Consider the following 20,306-nt stretch of genomic DNA (forward strand, 5'->3'; position numbering starts at 1 on the left):
CCCTCCCCAGACCTCGCCTTGAAAAAAAGTGCAGGCTTGTCTACAAGTGATATTTATTTTCTTGTGGTGGTATTTGGTCACCTCTGCGGTTTTTACTTTAAAAAAAAAACAAAAAAATATAAACTATTTTGAAAAAAAAAGAAAAAAACACATATACATACACATATATATATATATATATATATATATACAGTGGTGTGAAAAAGTGTTTGCCCCCATTCCTCATTTCCTGTTCCTTTGCATGTTTGTCACACTTAAGTGTTTCGGAACATCAAACCAATTTAAACAATAGTCAAGGACAACACAAGTAAACACAAAATGCAATTTGTAAATGAAGGTGTTTATTATTAAAGGTGAAAAAAAATCCAAACCATCATGGCCCTGTGTGAAAAAGTGATTGCCCCCTGAACCTAATAACTGGTTGGGCCACCCTAAGCAGCAACAACTGCAACCAAGCGTTTGCGATAACGTGCAATGAGGCTTTTACAGCGTCCTGGAGGAATTTTGGCCCACTCATCTTTGCAGAATTGTCCTAATTCAGTTACATTAGAGGGTTTTCGAGCATGAACGGCCTTTTTAAGGTCATACCACAACATCTCAATAGGATTCAGGTCAGGACTTTGGCTAGGCCACTCCAAAGTCTTCATTTTGTTTTTCTTCAGCCATTCGGTGGTGGACTTGCTGGTGTGTTTAGGATCATTGTCCTGCTGCAGAACCCAAGTTCGTTTCAGCTTGAGTACACAAACAGATGGTCGGACATTCTCCTTCAGGATCTCTTGGTAGACAGCAGAATTCATAGTTCCTTTTATCACGGCAAGTCTTCCAGGTCCTGAAGCAGCAAAACAGCCCCAGACCATCACACTACCACCACCATATTTTACTGTTGGTATAATGTTCTTTTTATGAAATGCAGTGTTCCTTCTACGCCAGATATACTTGGACACACACCTTCCAAAGAGTTCCACTTTTGTCTCATCGGTCCACAGAATGTTGTCCCAAAAGTCTTGGGGATCATCAAGATGTGTTGTGGAGAAATTGAGACGAGCTTTGATGTTCTTTTTGCTCAGCAGTGGTTTTCTCCTTGGAACTCTGCCATGCAGGCCATTTTTGCCCAGTCTTTTCCTGATGGTGGAGGCATGAACGCTGACCTTAACTGAGGCAAGTGAGGCCTGCAGTTCCTTGGACGTTGTTGTGGGGTCTTTTGTGACCTCTTGGATGAGTCGTCGCTGCGCTCTTGGGGTAATTTTGGGCGGCCGGCCACTCCTGGGAAGGTTCACCACTGTTCCATGTCTTCGCCATTTGTGGATAATGGCTCTCACTGTGGTTTGCTGGATTCCCAAAGCTTTGGAAATGGCTTTATAACCCTTTCCAGACTGATAGATCTCAATTACTTTCTTTCTCAATTGTTCCTGAATTTCTTTGGGTCTCGGCATGATGTGTAGCTTTTAAGGATCTTCTGGTGGACCTTACTGTGTCAAGCAGCTCCTATTTAAGTGATGCCTTGATTGTGAACAGGTGTGGCAATAATCAGGCCTGGGTGTGGCTAGAGAAATTGAACTCAGGTGTGGACAACCACAGTTATAGTATGTTTTAACAAGGGGGGCAATCACTTTTTCACACAGGGCCATGATGGTTTGGATTTTTTTTCACCTTTAATAATAAACACCTTCATTTACAAATTGCATTTTGTGTTTACTTGTGTTGTCCTTGACTATTGTTTAAATTGGTTTGATGTTCCGAAACACTTAAGTGTGACAAACATGCAAAGGAACAGGAAATGAGGAAGGGGGCAAACACTTTTTCACACCACTGTGTGTATATATATATATATATATATATATATATATATATATATATATATATATATATATATATATATATATATATATATATATATATATATATATATATATATATATATACACACACACACACACACACACACACACACACACACACACACACACCCCAGCCCCCCCCCCCCCAAGCAAGCACACACCTGTGTTAGCCTGGCCCCAGGAGTCACTTCTTCCCTGATCCTGCTGCTGCCTAGAGTGCCGGTGTCCATAAACTACTCCAGTCAGATGCCAGCTTCTTCTTTTTTTTCTTCTGCCACTGGCGGCCCCGCTCGCTTCACTGCTTCAGAGCAGAGGGAGAGGAATCACTCCGTGGCGCCAGGAAACAACATGCTGGCCAGGACTTGAGCCAGCATGAGGAGACATTCTTCCACGCCCGAAATAGAAAAAATAGTCCCTCCCCCCTGTCGCCACCTGCAGATATTGAGCTCAAAATAAAAAAAATAAAAAACTCAAAAAGTAACCGGGGGGGGGGGGGGAGGGGAGGATGACTCCGACAGACAATGTTTGGTCATGGTGGCTGGAGGATTTTTTTTTTTCACATTAATTAGTTCTGTGGACAGCTTTCCCGGGCCCCCCCAGCTGGCCAGGCCCGGTACAACAGGGCCAGTTGTACTGGCCTATCAGCGGCCCTGATTTTTTGCAAAGTGAATTTTCACCACACTCACTAAGCTAAGGGGAAATTTCCTTGTAAAGTGAACAGCCTATTTGTCTTTAGTAAAACAACGCTATTATGTGGGTCCTGATTTTAAATATGTTGCTTTCCAGTTTATGTTCTCTAATCACTTTGTCCAAGAATATTCTAGATGTGTTGCCATTTTATTTCAGCTTTTATTTCAAGCTTTAGAACTTACATTCACTACATAACTAATAGAACACAGACCATCTGACAGTTGTACGACAGTTGTGGACTCCCCTCTAGGGATGAGCTGAACACCCCCCGGTTCGGTTCGCAACAGAACTTTCGAACGGACCCCAAATTCGAACGAACTTTAGAACCCCATTGACGTCTATAGGACTCGAACGTTCGAAATTAAAAGTGCTAATTTTAATGGCTAATATGGAAGATACTGTCCTAAAAAGGGTTTGGGGACCTGGCTCCTGCCCCAGGGGACATGGGTCAATGCCTAAAATGTTTTTAAAAATGTCCGTTTTGGCGTGAGCACTGATTTTAATGATGATTAAAGTGAAAAAAAAGTGAAATATTCCTTTAAATATGGTGCCTGGGGGGTGTCTGTAGTATGCCTGTGAAGTGCCACGTGTTTCCCGTGTTTAGAACAGTCCCTGCACAAAATGACATTAAACAGAAATAACATCATTGAAAACTGCTTGCGGTTTTAATGTTATATCTGGTTCCTGCAATATGGTTGAAAACCATTGAGAAAAATGGCATGGGTAGCCCTCCCTGCCCATTACCAGCCCCTTTGGGTCTTGTACGCATATCAAGGGGAACCCTGTACCCATATTAAAAAAAGGAAATGCGTGTGGCCCCCAGGCCCTATATACTCAGAACAGCAGTATACAGGCGGTGCAAACAAGACAGGGACTGTGTAGGTTTGTTGTGTTAAGTTGAATCTGTTTGTAATTTTCAACTGGTACATTTTTAAAGTGTAGCTCCAGTCAAAAAAAACTATTTTTAAGCTTTTTGGGAAACATAGGGAAGGGTTATCACCCCTGTATAATTTGTTTTGTCGTCCATCTTTTTTCATCTCACTTGCTGTTGTCTCCTTCCGTTTGCAAGTAGGAGATGTTTGTAAGTTGGATGTTTGAAAGTAGGGGCCTGCCCTATATGCTCTGCAGAAATGGCGGAACAAGGTGTTGGTTTTGCCACAACATTGTAAGCCCTCAAAGTGACTCTTGCTGGGCGCTGGAGCGCCCTGCTGTGAACGATTATATCAAGAATTGTAATTACATGCCATTGTTGAAAAGTGGTAGAAAAATTGACCTTTGGTGGTTGTGGTGCTGGTGCCACAACACTATAAGTCCTCACAGTTACTCTGGGTGGGCACAGGAACGGGCCCTCCTGTGAAATATTATATCAAGAATTGTAATTACATGTCCCTGTTAAACAGGGGCAGAAAAATTGGGCCTTAGGCACTGGTGCTGTTGCCACGACACTGCAACCTCTCCCATATACTCTAGTTTTATTGCAGGAATTAGCCCTGCTGCAAAGCATTGCATCAAAAATTTTACTTAAACGCCCCTGTTAAACAGGGGCAGAAAAATTGGGCCTTAGGCACTGGTGCTGGTGCCACGACACTGCAACCTCTCCCATATACTCTAGTTTTATTGCAGGAATTAGCCCTGCTGCAAAGCATTGCATCAAAAATTGTACTTAAACGCCCCTGTTAAACAGGGGCAGAAAAATTGGACTAATGGCATCACCCAGAACCAGAAATGTTCTTCCAACATATCAGCGGAGGAGGAAGAGGATAGACAATCAACATAACAGGACAGTCACTCAGCATCAGCATAGGCAGTCTTGAAGGGATGTGATATTTCAAAAATAATTAATCGGTTACATCAGCTTCAGGTGCTTGGTAGCTGTGGGTGATCCAAGACTGATTCATCTTGATGAAGGTCAGTCGATCAACTGATTCGGTGGACAGGCGCACCCTGTGATCGGTAACAAAGCCACCAGCAGCACTGAAGGTACGTTCCGAAAGAACGCTGGATGCAGGACAGGCCAGTAGCTCAATTGCATACTGTGCAAGCTCTGGCCAGTGATCCATCCTCAAGACCCAGTAAGCCAGAGGATTTTCGGTGGGAAAGGTGTCCAAGTCTGACCTTGCCCCTAGGTATTCCTGCACCATGTAAATCAGACGCTGGCGATGGTTGCTGGAACCGATCATACCTTGGGGCTGCGGACTAAAAAATTGTCTGAAAGCATCAGTCAGACGGCCACCTTCTCCACTGCTCCTTCTGACCGATGCCTCAGCAACACGTTGTCCAGGACCAGGAGTTTGTAACCTCCCAGTCTCTGGGAACGCGTTGCACAGACCTTTCTGCAAGGCCTCCCGGAGATGTCTCATCCTCTGCTCCCTCTGCGATGGCAAGATAAGATCGGCAACCTTACCCTTGTACCGTGGATCAAGGAGAGTGGCCAGCCAGTACAAGTCCATGTGTTTCTTGGGACTGTAAATCATCCCTACAAGACTGCTGCTGCTGCTGATGCTGAGTGCCAGCCTCCACCTCCATGCTGACACAATCATCCTCCTCCTCCTCTTCCTCCTCCTCATCCTCTTCCTGTGTGATGGGTGGCACAGCAGGAACACTGTCTGGATAAAGGGGGCCTTGAGAGGCAAGGAAGTCCTCCTCTTCCTGCCTCTGTTCTGCCTCAAGTGCCCTGTCCATTATTCCATGCAGCGTATGCTCCAAGAGGTGGACAAGAGGTACAGTGTCACTGATGCATGCACTGGCCAAGCATGCACTGTGACCCCGCATGCTTGGCCAATCACAGCGCCAGCAGCGAGGAGAGCCATGATTGGCCACAGGCAGGATGCCTGTGGCCAATCATAGCTCAGGCTGTGTAGTACACGCCCCACACTATATAAGACCGCCAGCGTGGCGGCCTAGTTTAGTGTGTTGGCGTGTGTTGGCGTCTGAAGCAGTTAGTGGGTGTTCTGTGTACCTTCAACACAGTACACACCGATCGTTTTCGGACGATTTTCGATCTTGCTGTTGTGTAGTGGTTGTTGTCTGTGTGCCCTGACCGCAGTATACACCGCTATATTCACCTCACCTATATAGCTAGTGATCTATCTTTTATAATAGAGCTTGCAGTCAGTAGTGTTAAGAGCTTGTGCGTGCTGTCTGCGTGCTCTGTACCCAGTACACACCGCTATATCCACCTACATAGCTCTTCTCTATTTGAGCCCACTTGCCATCTGCAGGAGTTATTGGAAGTTGTGTGTGCCTCCAGCACAGCACAGTATACATCTGTATATACCCCTTTATCTCTGGTGTTCTATAAAAAAGGCATCTGCAGGAGTTAGTGGGTTTTTTGTGCCTCCAGCACAATATACACCTGTATCTACCCTTTATTGCTGTTCTCTAATAGAGGCATCTGCAGGGCTTAGTGGGTGTTGTGTGACTCAATTACAGTATACCCCTTTATCTCTGGTGTTCTATAATAAAGGCATCTGCAGGGCTTAGTGGGTGTTGTGTGACTCCATTACACTGCTTTTTTACCCAACTCCCTTCAGGCCATTACCATGTCTGGAAGGCCAGCGAGGAGAGGCAGACAGGCGCGAGCCGATAAAAGAGGGCAAACAGGCTCTGTGTCTAGAGACAACAGTGCTGGTCGTGGACGCGGTGCATTGTCATCAGCACGTGGCCATGGGACACGCTTGTCCTTCTTTTCGGCAGCTGGACATGTTGAACCGCAACATGCCAACGACTTGGTAGAGTTGATGACCAAGCCCTCTTCATCCTCCTCATCCTCTCTCACCCAGTCTCAGGGTACTAGCAAAGCAGCTGCCAACGCATCGTCTTTCCTCCTCTCAATGTCATCATCAGTGACTCCTTCCCTAGACCCACCACGTCCTCCTGAGGAGTCTCCTGAACTCTTTGAGCACAGTGTTGGGTACATGCTCCAGGAGGATGCCCAGTGTTTTGTGGGCTCTGATGATGACACTCAGCTAGAGGAAGGCAGTAGTGTGAGCGCAGAGAGAGGGGATGCTCAAGAAGGACAGCAATCTGGCAGTCATGTTCCACAAGCTGCAGCATACTGCCAGGTTTGCTACAGCGATGAAGAGGGAGGGGATGATGAGGGCACTGACTCCACATGGGTGCCTGGAAGGAGGGAGGAGGAGGAGGAGGCACATGTCCAACGAGGGGCAGCACACCGACTGAATCACACCACAGAGCTCCGCCTGCGCAGAGCGCTTCCTCTGCGCGTTATTCTAAAAGTTCTTTTAGCCAGAGCAGCCTGTGTGAGTGTACAGTGTATGATTGGCTGTACAGTAATTGCAGTACATTAACCTCCCTGGCGGTACGATTATTTCGGATTTTAGGTGCTAAAAGCGGTACCATTATTTTGCATGAAAATTTGGCGTTTTATATTGTAGTCCTGTAATTCTTAGGAATAACTCTCTTAAATCTGTCCAAACCAGAGTCTAGCAGACATCCTGGGTATGATAAAGTTTGAAAAATGAAATCATAAATTATAATATAATAAATAACTATAAATAATTGTACCAAATAATAATATAACAATAATAAAAATTATTCAATAATGTAATCAAATCAAAAACACTGAAATTTGCTCAGTTGCAGAATTGTCACTGTCATTACTTTTCAGTATTTGATGACAGATCTCCCCACAAATCGCTATCGCTCAATTCTGCGAGTGATTACAATTTATTATTGCTGTTTTCTAGCTGGTCTAAAACCATTTTTGATGTAAAGGGACAGTTTTGGTTGCTATGGACAATCTCCAGTTTCCAGGCATAAAGAACAGTTTTTATTATATAAAACTGCATGCAGAGCACTGGACAGACCACTAGGGACAAAGGGGATGTGAAATATTTACACACAGCAATGTAATCTGTAAGATTACATTATACTGTATGTATACTGTGTGTTTCACTTTTTGAATTTGGCGCCGATCTCCGTCCCCGTGCGTCGCAGCGCTCGCAGGGAACGGAGCTCGGCTCCGTGATAGATTGAACGAGACACGGCTCGCTCGTACAGCGGGGAGACAACGCTGGATCCGAGGGAGAAGGTAAGTAAACCTCCTCCAGGATCCAGCGATGCGGTCCCGAGTCTGGCTCGGGGTTACCGCTCTTGGTATAAAAATTCCACCCCAAGCCAGACACGGGAATACGGTCAGGGGGGTTAAAGCAGGCTTGAGGCCTCTCCTCAGACCACCATTCATCCAGAGCACACTGTGCAAGTGCAACAGTGCAACTGTGCGATTGCATTACAGGCCTCTCCTGACCACTGGCATTGTCACTGGCATCCAGAGAACATTACAGGCCATCCCTCAGACTACTATTCAGAAATGTGCAGCATTACAGGCCTCCTCAAACCACCGTCCAGAGCACTATGCAGCATTACAGGCCTCCTCAGACCACTGTCCAGAGCACTATGCAGCATTTCAGGCCTCCTCAGACCACCCTCCAGAGAACTATGCAGCATTACAGGCCTCCTCTCAGACCACCATCCAGAGCACTATTGCCAGGGCTGGGCTCAGCCCTTCATTCTCTGAGTTGGCCGCTCAGCTGTTGGCTAATTGCCAGCTCCCATCTCTCTCCACAGTTACCCAGCTGTTGATGATCCTGCTCATCAGTCCTGCCTACTTAAGCCGTCCAGTCCAGAGGGGCTCTGCCTTCGCTTTGGTCACATCACAAGAAACTATCTCCTGCGTTCCTGTTTAAAGACTGGCTTTGCTGAAATCCCTTCTGGCTCCAAATCCTACTTGCTGTTCTTGGCTTTGTTTTCACTACGTTTGTTCTTTTTACTTTTATTATTAAACAATTGTGATTTAACTGTACTTCTGTCTCGGTCTGATTTCCTGGTTTCTTACAGTTGGCGAAGGCCAGGAATTCAGAAGATACAGTCAATCCACTTGTTGGTAATAATTTTTACAGACTGGATGAGCAAGATCACAGCATGGATCAGTTTGCCATAGTGTTACAAACGCTCCTGAGTCACACAGCTCACCTGGAATCTCCCACTGTGGCTGCTCCAGTACAACCTGAGTTGCAGGTCATCCCTGCTGCTGTGCCAGTCTCTGTGCAGGCACCCACCTCGAGTATTACCTCTATAAGAGGTATGTCTGGTTCCACTCCACTTCTCTAGCGATTTGGGGGTGATCCAGTTCAATGCAGAGGGTTTCATAGCCAGTTGAGATATACTTTGAGATGCTGCCCCAGGCATTTCCCATTGACAAAAGCAAAGTAGGCTTTATGATATCTTTGCTTTCTGAAAGAGCCTTGGCCTGGGTAAACCCTCTATGGGAGACGCAAAAACGTGTTGTCTTGAGTTTTTTGAGTTGGTGGCCTCTTTTAAAAGGGTATTTGACGTTCCCGCGTGCTCTGCTGCTGCTGCCAAATGCCTCATGTCCATCTGAGTAGGAGAACTGATGCCAACTACGCCATTGAATTCCGTACTCTGGCAGCAGATGTCGCTTGGAACAATGAGGCCCTCATGGCTGCTTTTTCTCATGGTGTCTCGGCTTCCATCAAGGATGAGATAGCAGCCCGAGATATACCCACTGAGCTGGAGAAGTTGATCACGTTTGCCATCCTCATTGACTCCAGACTCAGAGAAAGACTCTCTTTTAAGCAGCACTTGCAGAAGCCTCCTGTACATTTGCCTCTGAGCTTTGCAATCACACCTGTGCCTCCCTTACCTCACATGCCTCCTGGTACCAAGACGGTCAGTGAAGATGAACCCATGCACTTGGGCTTCACACGTCTCTCTGCGGACGAGAGAACCTTTAGGAGGAGGGAGAGATTGTGCCTTTATTGTGGCCAGGCAGGTCACTTTTTGAGTCTTGTTCTCCCCATCCAGGGAAGGCCTGAACCTTGAAGTCCTGTCATGGACAAACCTTAGGTGGCGTTGTTTTGTCCCCAGTTATCCAGAAGGATAAGCACCTGGTTTCGGTCACCCTTTCTTGGGCTGAGTCGTCCATCGAGATATAGGCTCTAATTGACTCTGGGGCTCCATGCTGACCATAGACGCCTGCCTGCGCCTTCCTACCAGGTTGGGGACAGGGTCTAGCTGTCATCTCACAATATCCGACTTCGTATTCCCTCACTGAAGTTCACACCTTGGTTTAGTGGGCCTTTCCGTATTTTTCGCAGGATTAACCCAGTGGTTTACACATTAGACCTTCCTTATATGCATATTTAATTTCTCCTTATTAAAACCTTTGGTCTGCAACTACTTTACCCCCCCCCCCCCCCAGTGACACGTCCTCTCCCTGTACAGGTTGAGAACCATGAGGAGTATGAAGTACAGTTCATTGTTGACTTCCATAGGTTCCGTGAGTGCATACGGTACCTGGTGCATTGGAAAGGGTATGGTCCGGAGGAACTGTCTTGGGTCTCATCCTTGGACGAACAAGCCCCTGTCCTCCTCCGTGATTTCCATAGACGTTTTCCCCTCAAGCCTGGTGGTCCTCCGAGGGGGAGGGGTCATTGAGATGGGGGTACTGTCAGGACTGGGCTCAGCCCTTTCTTCTCTGAGCTGGCTGCTCAGCTGTCGGCTAATTGGCAGCTCCCATAGCTCTCCACAGTTACCCAGCTGTTGATGATCCTGCTCATCAGTCCTGCCTACTTAAGCCGTTCAGTCCAGAGGAGCTTTGCCTTTGCCTTGGCCACATCAGAAGAAACTCCTGCGGTCCTGTTTAAAGACTGTCTTTGCTGACATTCCTTCTGGCTACAGATCCTGCTTGCTGTTCAACTACTTTGATCCCTGACTTGTGCTTGGCTTACTATCCATTCGGGTTACTGAACTTTGGCCATCTTTTCACTGTGTTTGTTCTTTTTATTTTTATTATTAAACAAGTGTGAATTAACTGTACTTCTGTCTTGGTCTGATATAATGGTTTCTGACAGCTATACAGCATTATAGGCCTCCTCTCAGACCACCATCCAGAGCACAATGCAGCATTACAGGCCTCCTCAGACCACCGTCCAGAGCACTATGCAGCATTACAGGCCTCCCCAGACCACCATCCAGAGCACTTTGCAGCATTACAGGCCTTCATTCTGTACAACACATCCTGAAATTCATACGGAGGTAAGCACAGTACACTTTTGTTGAGTACAGTCTTATATATGTACATTGCAGAGATTTTTTTTTTTACAAACTTTCTTGTGGTCAGATTGCAAAGCATACCTTTTGTTATTCTGAAGTAATAACTGTTTGTTTGTCATGTTGTACACTTAGTCACTGAATGTTAATGGGAGTGATTTCAGAATATCTCACCAAAATATATATAGAGGGATGTGGTCACTAGGAGGGGCACTGTCAATAATTTTCGCAGGACGCCTATTGCCTGAAGGCCTAAGGCCGGCCCTGGGAAGAGCCATAGATGTAGTATATTATATAGAGACAACTTAGAGCTAACTGTGTGAAGTGAGAGAGAAAGTAAAATCAGAATAACTTTTTTTTTTCCTCTAACCCCACAGATACATAAAACCTCCAATGATGGGCCAAGTCAAGCCAGTGCACCACCACAGTAAACTATTTGCACTGCTGTTTTAAGTGTTTCAAAATACAACATTTAATCTAAGGAACAACAGGCCACTGAGGCCAGGGAGAAGCCCATAGCAAAATGGATTGTGTCAGACTGTCAAAATGGATTACCGGTCAGACTGATCTGCTTCTCTATGCTGCCTGTTTGGGGAGATGCTCTGCCTCCCTGGGTCTTCTGCAGCATTTTTGAAAGAAACCAAGACTGGCTGCTTTGATGTGGATGGTGCTTTTTCCACTTCCTGTGCTTTTTCAATATTCTTCTCTTCTTACACATCATCTTTAGAGTCAGGCAGATCCTCATCTTGTAAGTGGGGCAATGTAGATTTTCTTATGGCTCTGGCATACTCCTCTGCTATCTTAAGCAGTTCCTGAATATTATCATCTGCCACATCAACAAAAGTTTTCACAGACAGCAGAATTGACAAAAAAACAAGCAGATGCTGCAAGCACTGGCGAGAGAACATTTCATCAGTTACTTGGATCTAAGAATGAAAGAAGCAAAATGCTTGTTCACATTCTCTTTCATTTTCTGTGCAATTTTGGCACAGTCTTGGTAGTTAGTTACATAGTTACATAGTTACATAGTTAGTCAGGTTGAAAAAAGACACAAGTCCATCCAGTTCAACCTTAAAAACAAATAAATAAAATAAAAAATAATCGTACAATCCAGATACCCAATTTTATGCCCACAATTGTGTTAGTGTTAGTGTTCTGTTTAAAGTCCTCAAGGTGGCTAAGTAAAGACTAGATCAAAGAGGTCAGGGACATGGACATGGTTTCACTCTGGAGGGCTTTTGAAGGTTCCGCTACGCATAAGGCAACAGTAGGGCATGCAATTATGTGAGCTTTTTCCATTTAACTAGAGAGTAAGTTGTATCCCATCCTATGTTATTTGCGATTTGTCAGACTAACTTTTTTGTACTGTTAGTATTACATGACCAGCGTTTGGGACAGTCATTTAAAAGAGTAAAGCCACAATGCTCCAATATCTTCATTGTTGCTATGGTATGGAAGACTTGAAGATGTTCACTATTGATCTTGCTTTATCAAAGATCCTTTTAACACTTGCCTCCATGCACCAGACAAGACCACACATGGTGACCAGTCCAGCATCTTATGGAAATATTTTTACACGAGATACAAATAAAGTGGAACAATAACAAAGGTACACCAGTAGAGCACACAGCCCCAAGATCATTAATTTCATATCCATTTGATAATTGACTGTAGTGTCATCATGTAAATAAATAATAAAAATGTCTCAAAGCAGATTAATTTTAGACTCAGTCTCAACTCACAGTCACTTTCTGTCATGGGGGAGTCTTCCTCCCTAGAGCTGGGTGGTTCTTCTGCTTCTGTTGTTGTTTTTTTTAAATGCTGCCACCATATTACTCCTATTGTCTGTTATAATGCTTAGGATCTTCCTCTTTGGTATGTCCCATTCATGCAAACATTTGTCCACACAGTGATTTAATTGACTGTGCAGTGTGTGAGTGCCTGGGTGGGGTCAACTTTGGGCTACTTGTTCTCAACAACAGAAAAGTAGTGTGCCCTTATAGCAAGGAATTAAGTTGTGTGACTCAAAAAAGCAATATTTTTGTAATAAAACTTGGTTTTACAGAGTAAAGACGTTTTATCTGTGTAGTTTGTTCAAACCATAAATAATACCATATTAGGTGTTTTTTTTTTTTTACTCCAGGAGTGTATAATAAGTTTTGAAATTGCTTAAATAATGCATTATTTAACTAAACACATTTGATTTAGTTGACTAAAATTATTTTAGTTGACTAAAATGTACTGGAGATTTAGTTGACTAAATACAACTAAAACTAAAACAACAGCAGAAGACTAAAATGGGACTAAAAGTAAAATGCCATTTTAGTCCTAAGACTAAAACTAAATTGAAATTTGCTGCCAAAATTAACATTGGTGTTCTCTGATTGGACAGGGTGGAGAGGCAGGGAGGTGGTGGCTCAATCTCTACCTCTTTCAGTCAGACAACACTTTGCATTTATTGAATGATGGTGCCCAGAAATATAGCCACTGTAGTACCGGTGTCTACTAAGATAAATTACAGCTTCCACAGGGATCCCAAATACATATCAACTAAGTAAAAATTGTGATACCTAAATTTAAGTTTTAGGCCTCGTTCACACTATGATGCAGACTTCAGTTTTTCTGCATGGGCACAAAAAAACAATGTTTCTCTATGTGCCCTGTTCACATCACAATGTGGCGATTTTTTTCTGCGCAGGAATCTGCAACGTGTATACATTTTTCTGCATGAGAAAAATAACTGGCATGACTTAACATTGGTGTAAACAGGGCACATAACCGACACAGATGAAAACTGATGTCAACATGCATGAAAACTGATGTCAACGTGAATGAAAACTGAGGTGAATCCGATGTCTCTGCATGGTTTTCCCTTCAGTTCCCATTAGTTTTCATGAATGTATTGTGTGAACGAACCCTTAAGGATTTAAGGGTGTAGGGGTTTAAGGGTTTCATTGTGGGGAAAACATTGTTTTTCTTTAGTGGTTTAAGATAACAGAATTAATCTATGACCCTTTAGTTGCCATGGCATTCCATGTCCAAGGAAGCCCTGGCAGCCTAGAAAAAACACATCATGCCTAAGGCCCATGTCACACAAGTGATAGCTGCAAAAGATCTACTTTCCTTAGACTATTTGATGCTAGGAAAAATGAATTATACGCAAAGAACTGCCTGTCTCTCAGAAATTCTAAGCAATTTGAAGCTCAGCTTTAACTGGTGTGTGTAACTTAACTATATAATTATCAACCTCAGTAGCTATTCATGTTATCCAATGTAGCATCTAATGACCTTGGCACACCAGTAATTAGGAGTTGGGTAAATAAGGACTAGTTAGCTACAACACTACCAACTCTGGTTAGTGTGGGAACCCTGTAAAGAAACATTCTTTTGTATACAAGTGGACAGAAAAGCACTTAGAATGCAAGTTGGTGTGTGCGTGTGAGTCCCCATTTACTTATTAAGCTCAGATGCTGTAGATGCTGTCTCCTATAATCTAATACCCCAAAACTCCCTGGCTTCAGACAGAGGATGCTGGACAGGTGATCTGCAGCCAGGTAAGCAGTCCTCTGCTATGAGAACTGTCATGCGGGCAGCCAAGCAGAAGCCTAATCACGCAGTTTCTCCAAAAGACCCAGTTGGTTTGGGGTTCTCTTTACATATTTCTTTTATTTTTTCTAAATCCAGTGGGGTTGGGTGCTTTCTTTTAAGCTTTGGGTCTCTCCAGCTGTTCACCTGTGTTGCCAAAGCTACACTAGTCTTTACTGTGAGATACCCAGTCTATGAGGATAATCTGGACGGCTGTGTTTTTTACAGTTTTCATAAAATATTGATTTACAGCTTGACTCTCTTTTGTTATAGGGTCTCATGCAGCCATTTGTTACACTGATTGAGACACAGAGACATTGTTGTGCAGCTTTAATGTAAACATTCACCTTGTTAAATTACCCATTCAGTTTAAAATAAAAAAAATGAAAGGCAAAACATTAAGGGTGTGTGGCAGCGGGCATGTCCTATGCCTACATACATTTGCTAGTAGGTGTCCCTCACTGCGATCACATGACCAGCCAGCTTTCTCCTCCTCTCCTACTCCCCTCCAGACTGACATCAGTAGAGGAATCTCAGCCCCGCCCTCTGTATCTCTCAGAGGAGAAAAGGAGAAAGCTGGCCAGTCATGTGATCGCAACCTCAGCAGTGAAATTAGGTATTTGCAGCATTTATTTTTATAAATCACACATAGAGGGGGATACTACAACAGAAGACAGTGCTGATGGTGTATACAGGTTGGAGTGGCTTAACAGCCACTTTAATAACCTGCTCTGTATTATTCTGCAGTGTATGCTTGCCTGAACCGGTTTTGCATTAACCTTATACCTGTTACTGAACTGCAAGTTACAGTTACTTTCTGTCTGATAATTTAGCCATATACCCATCATCCATATATTGTGAGGCACTGGCTAGCAGGATTGTGGAAGTTGCATCATCAAAGTTTTGATGTTTCTTACATATATTGTGAGAAAACATTTTATTTTCGCCAGTATGCTAATAATTTCTATTCTGGGTCATGGCTTTATAGTGCTTTGGATTGGTATTAAAGTTTCAAGGTCCACATATTACCTTGTAGTCAGACCTCATTATTATTGTCAGCTGCCCACAGATTCCATATATGTGAGCTAAATGGTGCTCAGGTCTCTCTCTCTCACTACTATGGGTGCCTACTACTAGGTGAACAAAACACTAAAAGAGATATCTTTTGGTGCCTCTGTGTCAGAGGATGAACCGGCACACCTGCCAACACTTAAGCAGACGTTGTGTACCGGTGTGCCCAAGCAAATGCAGCCCATGGCACGCAAACACACATGCCCTCATTGCGCACACAAAGAGTGACAGATCTTGGCGCCCAGTGGCCTATTTAAAGCCAGAAGTCTGGTTCACAAGTCAACCCTTCCCTATTCCTATGCTTCTGTGTTGCTGTATCATTAGATTCCCCATTGTTGAACTTATCTGCCTTGGACCTGACTTTGCTTCTCTTGTGGCTTTGACCCCGGCTTATTCCATAGACTTCACCTACTGCCTGTCTCAGGTGTATGACCTCAGCTTGATCTTGATCACTCTTCTGCTCCTGTTCTTGGCTAACCTCATGTGCATGATCCTGGTTATGGCTCCTGATTTTGCTTCCTGTATTGCTCACCTGTCAAGATCCGCCTGTGCATCTAGAGTCGATCCTGTTTTACCGGTACCTCGGTACAGTCAAGATTTTTCCTGCTCACCTAGAGTGTCTTTTGCCCTGCTGGCTCTGCCATATAATCAAGTCTCCCTATGGTGCCTCATCCACTCAGGTCTTCAGGCAAGTTCACAGCTGGCAGTCTGTGCTTCTTTGGGTGCAGCTCTCACCTGCACTCAGCAGCAAGGGAAGCCCTTTCATTACTTCGGCCTCTAACCGGGTACGTGACACTCTGTCGGGTGCATAGTCTTTCACTGTTGGAGCCATTTGAGCCTATTTCCCTTATAACCTGATGCTCAGATGTGGGTAGTGCATTAAATACACAGACAGCTCTTGTAGGGAAAATGGAGTAGCTTATATATAGTGTTAGCAGCTGGATGTGGAGGTGATATGTTGAAAACTGGGATAGGATAGGCGTTTCAAAGCTGGTACATTCAAGGGCAAAAACTATTAAATGCCATGCTTTGTCTGGAGTTCTCTTTTAATCTGCATTTAAAATGTAATTTATGGATGAGCATGCAAGCAGATTTGCATAAATTGTGCTTACTATGTTTTCCAAAACTGAATACGCTATGATTGTGAAGAATCTCTTACAACATACTGTTAATTTACTGAGTGTTCTAATTTGAAACTTGAAATCTACCTCTCTAACATCAAATTATTGATTTACATACCTGCTAGGAAAGGAAACAGAAAAGCTTTCCAAAGCTGAACAGCATGTGAATGATGAAGGCACTTCTAAGTTCTTATAACCATCTATAGTTCTAAGGTCCTTACAGGGATGTGTACAAGTGTTCACTGGATCCCCTAAAGGAGACACAAGATTACATCAACATTACCAGTAATGCATGGACCCTACCACAGGTAGTAGAATTCAGTGCTGCGGCTGCCTTTGAACCCAAAGAGTGCCCATCTAGAGAAAATAAAAGCTGCCTCTCTTGCTGAAAAAGCTAGTTGTCTGTAAATTTTATCTTCATCTTTTAACTACTGTAGATAAAGACTTCTGACCTTTAGCTGATTTTCTGCATATTTGGTCACGGTCAAGGATCAATTATTGTACCCATTGGGTTAGCAAACAGCCAGGACACTAGCATGTTCAGAAAGCAGTCACCAATGGCAGACCTCCTTTTTCTAACATAACTTGTTTATTTTAACCATCTGCTTAGGGATCTATCTTCTACCAGCTTATATAATAGGTTCTAGAGTTAGCATTGTCTGTTACGCATATTAATTAGTCCTGCAAATCACCTTTTATGTCAGTCCAGGGATATAAGTTGGGAGGTAGATATATATTTGGCATCCTAACATTGGTTTATAGAGTGGAGCAATCAAGAAGAACTTTCTCTGTTGACCCACTGTTGCTACCAGTTCAGGAATCAACAAGAACTTTTACTGTACCATTATCTGTTGTGACCAGTTAAGCCTAGTACACATGGACCGAATTTTGGGTGGAATCAGCTGGCGAACATTCGGCCCGTGTGTACTGGAGTTGGTCCGACAGAAGTCGGACGTTCAGCCAACTTCCGTCAAAGAGGCATGACCAAAAAAGGTCTGCCGATCGGCTCTCGATCAGCGATCTCAGCCATTGTCCGGTGTGTTCTGACTGTGGGTGTCCCCCTGTCAGAACACAATAGAGCAGCAGGGGAGATCGCTGTTCTAGCATCAAATAGTTAGTACAGCATCTCCTCCAGAGCTGCCAGTTTTTTTTTGTTCGGCCCTGCTGGGCTGAACGGAAAAAAAAACTACTAGCGTGTACGAAGCTTAACATTGCTACTACTATTCCCAAGATTCTGTGCCTAGAGTTCCTATGTTTTTGGGTATCTTTACCTCTGTCCCTCCTTCTCAAAAAAGGGATTGATTAACTAAAACTGGAGAGTGCAAAATCTGGTGCAGCTCTGCATACAAATCAATCAGCTTCCAGTTTTTTTTGTCAAAACTTAACTGAACAAGCTGAAGTTAGCTGATTGACTACCATGCCCACTGGGCCAGATTTTGCACTGTCCAGCAGTGGTGTCAAGAGAGGGGGGCTAAGGGGGGCTGGAGCCCTGAGTGGGCCCACAAAAACCCACGAGTCCATTCATAAATGTATTATTAGCGGGGACCGATCTGAATTGGAGTGCGGCCGAGTGACATAACAGGTCCCGCCTTCTGGAGCCTGCAGCGCCTATGATGGACGTCCCACTGGTCCATTGCCAGGACTGCGGGACATGTAACGTTCATCATAGGCGCTGAAGGCTCCAGAAGGCGGGAATTACAATGCGGTCGCATCACTATGAGAAGATCCCCACACGGCGCTCGGGCGGTCACCTCTCCTCTCCTCTCCTGCCTCTGGCTGCCTGCTGTCTCCTGGGATGGGAGCGCCGGTGCCACACACTACAGCTGAGCTTCAGGAGGAGCCATAGGTCACCAGCACCTGAAGTCTGATGTTAGGTGTAATGGATCAGGTAGGTCAGTGCATGTCAGGAACGTCAATATGCGTCAGGTAGGTTAGTGTGGGTCAGTCAGTCAGTTTAATGGTCAGTATGCATCAGGTAGGTCAGTGTGTGTCAGGTAGGTCAGTGTGGGTCAATGTAATGATCAGCATGGGTCAGGTAGGTCAGTGTGGGTCAGTGTAATGATCAGTTTCGGTCAGGTAGGTCAGTGTGGGTAAGTGTAATGATCAGTGTGGGTCAGGTAGGTCAGTGTGGGTCGGTGTAATGATCAGTGTGGGTCAGGTAGGTCAGTGTGGGTCAGTGTAATGATCAGTGTGGGTGACGTAGGTCAGTATGGGTCAGTCAGTGTAATGGTCAGTGTGTGTCAGGTAAGTCAGTATATGTCAGGTAGGTCAGTGTGCATCAGATAGGTCAGTGTGGGCCAGTGTAATGATCAGTGTGGGTCAGGTAGGTTAGTGTAGGTCAGTGTGGATATGGTAGGATAGTGTAGGTCAGTGTGGGTAAGATAGGTCAGTGTAATGGTCAGGTAAGTCAATGTAATGGTCAGGTAGGTCAGTGTGGGTCAGGTAGGTCAGTTTTTAGTGGTCAGCATTGATGGGCACTGGTAAGCCAGGCAGCAACCAGCAGATGAGCCTAACCACAATTAAAGTGCATGCATAGGCAAAACATTTCTTTCTGGTTTTGGATCAAGTAAGGGATAGCTGAAAAGATTGCAGCTGGTGCTCAATATATTTTTTTTTGGGGGGGGGGAGTGGGGTGGCGTGGAAGACAGATAGGAAGGTGTCAATCCCAACACATCCCCCACTCGCCCCCCCCCCCCCCCCGGGAGATGGACGGGAAGATGGTGATCCCCCAACCACCCCCCCCCCCCCGCATTGGGAGAAGGACGGACAGAGACCTCTGCGCCCCAAGCCCACCCTTTTTTGAAGCTAATTAGAGCCTCGAGGCTTTAACCTTGTGCTAAGAAAAAATAATAAACCCAGTTGAAATCCATGCATCCAGCACCCTGCATGTAGATTAAGGGCTGGGCTCATGGATTAGGGGGGCCGCCACTGGTTAGAACCCCTGTTACTTGAGTTTCATATGTCCTATTGGGTAGATTTCCCTTCGCTTCCTTGTTTTAGAAATGGACGTGAGAAGAAAGCTCTTAAAACGAAGGGCAAATTCCATCGGTGCAGTGTTTTTATGTGGGGGGCCTCAGAGCCTCACTCCTGGCTAGGGATGAGCCGAACACCCCCCGGTTCGGTTCGCACCAGAACTTGCGAACGACCCCCGCGTTCGGTACGAACGTTAGAACCCCATTGAAGTCTATGGGACTCGAACGTTCGAATTGGAAAGTGCTAATTTTAACGGCTAATATGCAAGATAGTGTCCTAAAAAGGGTTTGGCGACCTGCCTCCTGCCTCAGGGGACATGGGTCACTGCAAAAAAAAGTTTTAAAAACTACCGTTTTGGTGGGAGTACTGATTTTAATGACGATTAAAGTGAAAAAAAAAAAGTGAAATATTCCTTTAAATATGGTGCCTGGTGGGTGTCTGTAGTATGCCTGTGAAGTGCCACGTGTTTCCCGTGTTTAGAACAGTCCCTGCACAAAATGACATTAAGCGGAAATAACACCATTTAAAACTGCTTGCGGTTTTAATGTTATATCTGGTTCCTGCAATATGGTTGAAAATCATTCAGAAAAATGGCATGGGTAGCCCTCCCTGCCCATTACCAGCCTATTTGGGTCTTGTACGCATATTAAGGGGAACCCTGTACCCATATTAAAAAAAGGAAATGCGTGTGGCCCCCAGGCCCTATATACTCAAAACAGCAGTATACAGGCGGTGCAAACAAGACTGGGACTGTGTAGGTTTGTTGTGTTAAGTTGAATCTGTTTGTAATTTTCAACTGGTACATTTTTAAAGTGTAGCTCCAGTCAAAAAAAATATTTTTAAGCTTTTTGGAAAACATAGGGAAGGGTTATCACCCCTGTATAATTTGTTTTGTCGTCCATCTTTTTTCATCTCACTTGCTGTTGTCTCCTTC

General features: G+C 44.6%; 1 protein-coding gene across 4 annotated transcripts in view; it reads right to left on the reverse strand.

Annotated features, from left to right (window-relative positions):
* Positions 1–20,306, reverse strand: part of LOC143982784 (uncharacterized) — a 181,398-nt gene that overhangs the window by 69,611 nt on the left and 91,481 nt on the right. For all 4 annotated transcript variants that reach the window (XM_077481793.1, XM_077481795.1, XM_077481794.1 and 1 more), the window contains one exon: positions 16,518–16,650. In XM_077481793.1, the coding sequence (XP_077337919.1) occupies positions 16,518–16,650 (133 nt within the window). The remainder of the gene's footprint in view (positions 1–16,517; positions 16,651–20,306) is intronic.

This window comes from Lithobates pipiens, unplaced genomic scaffold (genome assembly GCF_037356315.1).
Source record: "Lithobates pipiens isolate NorthernLeopardFrog02 unplaced genomic scaffold, aLitPip1_a1.2 Scaffold_16, whole genome shotgun sequence".
NCBI classification, from domain to species: domain Eukaryota; kingdom Metazoa; phylum Chordata; class Amphibia; order Anura; family Ranidae; genus Lithobates; species Lithobates pipiens.